We start from the raw sequence: 5,767 nt of genomic DNA on the forward strand, positions 1-5,767 counted from the left end.
ATGGACCCATAGTCCAGGGGTGAACTACTCACACATCAATCCGGAGGCGATCATGGTGATGAAGAGTCCTCCGGGAGATGATTCCCCTCTCCGGCAGGGTGCCGGAGGCGATCTCCTGAATCCCCCGAGATGGGATTGGCGGCGGCGGCGTCTCTGGAAGGTTTTCCGTATCGTGGCTCTCGGTACTGGGGTTTTCGCGACGAAGGCTTTAAGTAGGCGGAAGGGCAGAGTTGGAGGGCTGACGAGGGGCCCACACCATAGGGCGGCGCGGGCCCCCTCTGGCCGCGCGGCGCTATGGTGGCGGCGCCTCGTCGCCCCACTTCGTATCCCTTTCGGTCTTCTGGAAGCTTCGTGGAAAAATAAGACCCTGAGCGTTGATTTCGTCCAATTCCGAGAATATTTCCTTTGTAGGATTTCTGAAACCAAAAACAGCAGAAAACAACAACTGGCTCTTCGGCATCTCGTCAATAGGTTAGTGCCGGAAAATGCATAATAATGACACAAAGTGTGTATAAAACATGTGAGTATCATCATAAAAGTAGCATGGAACATAAGAAATTATAGATACGTTTGAGACGCCGCCGTGCCGGCCCGGATGTGGCGATGATGACTCCGTCGTGTCTCTGGGCCATCTCTGGAGCGGCCGACTACATCAGGAGCCAGAGAGTTACTGGGGGCGGTGCCGGCGTACCTTGCACCTTTCTGCTGCTTGTTGGCGATGTGGAGCAGCTCGGCCACCCGCCTGGTTTGGCGGCGTAGCTCTTCACCTTCAAGGTTGCTCAGTTCTTCTGCGACGGCTTCCGCCGCGCGCATGTTCTTCTCGGGGGTGTTGTAGACCAGCAGCTCCATGGAAGCAGCCGGCGATTCCGCGCCATCGCGGTCGATTTCCGCGCCGAGGCCACCTCCGCGGCGACGAATCTGGCCGGCTCGACTGGGGTTGTTGCCGGCTGGCGTGAAGCCATGGGCGTGATCGAACTCGCGCCGGGTGATCTCCAGCTGGCGCCTGGCCGCGGCCACCTCGTCCGCCTGCTTTAGGAGGAGCTGGCGGTGCGCCTCCAAATCCGCCTCGATGGTAGTGGGGTCTGCGCCGGGTGTGAGCGGGGTGCTCAGCTTTGCCCTGGCCTCGTCTAGCCGGGACAGTGGTGGTTGTGCCTTTGGGCCAGAGCCCGAGGTGCCAGCCTCAGGGTCGACGTTGCGCTCGAGCATTGGGCGACGGCCTGCGCCGCGCGTGTTCTTGGTGACGTTCTCGTCACCGGTGGCCATGACCTCCTGCATGACGCAGGGGCTGGTGAAGTTGATGTGGGTGCCGGCTCCGAGAGGAGGGCTGACGCAGCGCTGTATCTGCAGCGGGTAGCGCGGCGGTGCGATGGTGGCAACGTAGACGTCGTGCTCACCGAAGGAGATGATGCTGCCGCCGGCAGGGAAGGGCCTATCGGCAAAACAGCCAGCGTTGTCACTGACGCATTCGAGGGAGCCGAATCTCCAAACAAGGCCTGAAGCGACTCGCTCGCCGGTGGTGATGGTGAGGCCCGTTCGGAAGAAGACACCGGCCGCGGACGCTGATGGCCCCATGGTGATCGCCAAATGTCGTGGTATCGTCACGGCATATGCCATGGGATGGCTAAAGTCGATGGTTCCGGCCAATGGCCCACGGCGGTTTCCGGATGCGGGTATGAGCACGAGCGACACAGCGACGTACCCTGGTTCGGGGCCCTCGTATGGAGGTAGCACCTCTACTCCGTCTCTAGAGTGTATATGATGAGTGAGATAATACAATGGTGCTCCTGGAGCTGTATCCGGTTTGAGAGAGGGATGGAGGTAGAAGAAGGCCTCTCTCCCGAGCGGTTCTGAGTATGAAATGAGGGTTGGATCGATCGTCCATGTACAAGGGGTGGTAATCCGGCTTATATAGAGCCTGGAATGTTACAAAGAAGTCCCTACAGCCTATGGTGCCGGCTCTGCCGGCTCCGGCTCCTTCGCGCCTTCCCGAGGCGCCGTGTCGCCCGACTGTCTTGTCCTTTCTGTCGCGCCTGACGGGGACAAGACGTGCCAAGGGTGGCGAGACGTAACCGAATCTAGGCCACGACCGTAGCCTGCAGCCAGTAGCTCCGCCGCCCGTAGCCTGCGGCGCTCGGGGAAGTCGGGCCATGATGGCCTGTCCAGAGGCGGGCTACTGTTGCTCTACAGTGGCCCCCGATTTGTGGGATTTGATGTCTTTTATTGGAGTTTTGCACCCGGATGACCTTTCCGGAGCCTTCTCCTGCAAGGATCACCAGCCTCGAGCCGGTCAGGGGAGAACTAAACCCAGCCGGAAATGACATGTAGAAGCCAGCCCAGCCATAGCGCTGCCGGCCATGACTAGACCAGCGTAGACCTGAAATTAGTCGGCCCACAAGGCGGCCGGCCATGGCTCCAGCCGGCTGCTCCTCAGCCAGCCTTTGCCGCGGGCCAGCCGGCTTTGACCCAACTATTCTCAGTCTTTTTGCCATATCCGGGGTCTTCCCCCGACAGAGAGGTACCTACTACAAATTATTTATATACGTATACCTCGAGAGTGTTTATATGTACATGTGAATGTTTTAACAACAAAAAAACATAATCAAAAGGCTAAGCTACGCTACTATCTCCACTCATCGAAACGATCTCTGAAGTCAAATCCTGTCGAGCTTGGATGGTACAACGAGGGGATTCTGACGCGCGATCTGCTCGCGGCCGGCAGCCTTGTAGTCGAACTCGCAGGCGTGAGCGCCGGCGTGACGATGCATGCCGCAGTAGGTGCCGCCGCAGCGGCAGGCGAACCCGAGCAGCCCCACCTTCTTCCGGCACGCCTCGCACCGGCTCTTCGTAACGGTCGCCGGCACCACCTCCTTGTCGCGCCCGACTCCGGCGGCGGCAGCAGCAGCACATCGTCCACCTGTCTCCTTGATCCGCAGCGACGCGAAGCCGGTAACGACGCTGTCCACGGGGGGCGCGCCACGGACGGCAGCGACGCCGATCTGCTGCTGCTCCTTGAAGCACTTGGAGCAGAGGTTGCCGGTCGCCGCGCTGCCGAAGAAGCCGCAGTCGTTCGCGCACAGGACCGTCGCGCGGCCGTCCGAAGCCGGAGCACCGCCCGCCTGCTGCGTCTCCGCCATTGCTCGCTCGCTCGAGGTGGAAGAGATCTCGCTGCACGAGCGTTCTCTCCTTAGGTGCTAGGGTTCTTGGCTGCTCTGTTCCGCCCGAGAGGATGTCGATGCTGCTGTGCGTGTTGCCAGGTAGATGCGTGGCCTTTTGAAGGCTCGGCCAAGTGATCCCGAATCCGAATCCGAATCCAGCCCAGCTAGTCAGGTACACCGACTCACACGGGATGCAGCGAGAGCAGTCGACAAGCACTGGAGAAGCACACGTCCTAGCTTGGGTACCTGTTGGATTCAAACCGGTACCTGTTTGGATTCAAAGTCAGACAGGGATTCAAACCGATACCTGTTTGGAGAAGCAAACGTCCTAGCTTGGGTACCTGTTGGATTCAAACCGATACCACATAGTATTACAACTTGTACAGGACCATGATCCTAAAAGGGTGTGGACAGGGATCACAGCTCAAACACCCTCCTTCTGTCCAAAAAACAAAAACTCAGACAGAGCCTCCTCGTCCCTGAATACAATTATGGATAATTATTTGGTCCAATATGTCAAAATCTTCAAAGTTCTTAGGATGATGCATAACTCAAACATCTCCTCGCTAACCCAAATTTACAATTTCTCTTCCGTAGCTCATATAATATCAAGGTGCTAGCAACTGTCACTACTCACTAGTCAACTATACTACCTCGAACATGCAAAAAAGTTGGGTTCTTCATTTTCTTGTTCATCACGGGACACCATACTTTTTCATTTATACTACTAGATCATGGTGGCGCGCGTTTCCCATTTGAAGTGTTCTCCTTCATATAATAGAAATTCCGAGTCATTGATGGAATATGGTGGGGAATCCAAGGTCAAGGAACTCCGCCCCGTGGTGAAGGCGGAAGACAAAGGCGCCGCAGAAGAAAAGTTGTGGGAAGCAGTGAGCGAGATGTGTCTGAAGGAGCGTAGGGAGCCGTGCGACTCCGGGGGCGACCGCGCGGGCGACCGGAGAGGGAAGAGGGTTCCCTCCCCGCGTTTGTCTCTCGGGCGCAGGAAGCTCGCCGCCGGCCGCCGGGGGGCGCTTGGGCGCGCGACGGACAACCCCTTCCAGATCTTGGGCGAGATCGGGGAGGACGAGGCAGCGGTTCTTGCTGCGGATGTGGAGGTCGGGGAGGACGCCGGGGCTGGGGTGCGGCCGCCGCTAGCGTGCCTCGGCGATTTCCTGACGTTGGATTTCCTGGGGGCCGACGGGGATGGGTCCTCTCCGTCGCGCCTCGCCGGTGTCGGCGCCTGAGCTGGGGTATTCGGAGCGGCGGAGCTCGCCGAGGTGGCTTGCTTCGGAGGTGGACTTCCCGTCGCTGCGGCGGGCAGGCGGCGACGCGGTGCAGTCGGAGTCCCAAGCTCAGGTGTTGCGGCCGTCCTCGCCGCCGGTGGTTCGCGTCGGGGAGATCCAGATCTCTCTCCGGCAGGCGGCGGCGCCGCCGCTGGGGCGGGAGCGGGAGCTCCTAGGGTTGCCTCAGGAGGGGCGCGGAGATTCGTGCGTCGGGGCAGGTTGGGCTGGGCCTTCGTTGCCTGGGCCCTGTGGTGTTGGGCCACCTCCTCTGGGGCCAGTTTGGGCTGGGCTGGCTTCTTTGGACAGGGTTAGTGAGGCTCCGCTCGATGAGGGACACGTGGCCCAGGGGCATTTTTCTTCGGTCCAGATCGAGGCGGACGTGTCGGTGCGGGGTCGGGACGGTTCTACCCCTCCACCAAGAGTACATAAGTGGCGCTGGCTGCCGGTTGGAACCCTAGATTGGGACTTAGGGTTTCCAGCCGCCACCAGAGACATCCATCGCCATCGCCGCCGCGCAAAGCTCCTCCTCTTGGCGGGTGAGAGTGGGTCCGCCGTGCCGGTGCTCAAGCCTCTTAGGATGGACAGGGAGAGGAGGGGAAAGAGGTCCTTCGACCAGTGCAGCGGAGATGAAGGGCGTCGCAGAGAACAAGATCTGCGCCAAAGGTTGGAGCGCGAGCAGGAGGAGCATCGCCGCCAACAATTTCAGAGGGACAACGAGGCTCATCGGCGGCGTGAGGAAGAAGGAAGGTTGAGGGAGCGCAGGGGGCGGGAGCCGCGACGCCCACATCCTCCTCCGCCTCCGGCTCCGCGAGGGCGGGAGCCGGGGCGGGCGGCGCCAAGACCTCGGGGCTCCACGCATGGGGAGCGTGCTGTTCTGGGCCGCGCGTCGGCGGAGGGCGGGGCCCCTTCGAGCAGCGACGTGGCGCACATCGTCTGCTATCACTGTGGGAAGCCGGGACACTTCCAAGCGGAGTGCAAGGATGATCCTTTTTGTGTGAAATGCAACAAGGTGGGACACCTGTCTGCGATGTGTGCTGCCTTCTCAAGGTCCTCAGAGCCTTTCTGGGCGGGTTATGCTGCGGATGGTAAAGGCTTTACCTGCTGTGACGTTCCGGAAGAAGAACTGCTTCCGCCTGCGCCTAATGCCGCCACGGTGATTCTTGAAGGAGGCGATCTCTCTGCTGAACAACTGGAGGATGAACTCAAGGAACTGGTGGATGAGGATTGGGATTGGCATGTGCGAAAGATCAACCATTCTGACTTCGCCATGTTCTTTCCCTCCAAAGAGAGCCTGCGCATGGCCATCAGGGGCGGGGGCCTCACGCTGCC

At 59.9% G+C, this 5,767-nt stretch overlaps 1 protein-coding gene across 1 annotated transcript; it reads right to left on the bottom strand.

Annotated features, from left to right (window-relative positions):
* Positions 1–2,651: 2,651 nt before the first annotated feature.
* On the bottom strand, positions 2,652–3,134 carry LOC124695636 (zinc finger A20 and AN1 domain-containing stress-associated protein 10-like). Its single transcript, XM_047228462.1, has one exon. The coding sequence runs from the start codon at positions 3,132–3,134 to the stop codon at positions 2,652–2,654; it is 483 nt and encodes a 160-aa protein (XP_047084418.1).
* Positions 3,135–5,767: the final 2,633 nt, after the last annotated feature.

The sequence above is a fragment of the Lolium rigidum genome, chromosome 3, assembly GCF_022539505.1.
Source record: "Lolium rigidum isolate FL_2022 chromosome 3, APGP_CSIRO_Lrig_0.1, whole genome shotgun sequence".
NCBI lineage: Eukaryota > Viridiplantae > Streptophyta > Magnoliopsida > Poales > Poaceae > Lolium > Lolium rigidum.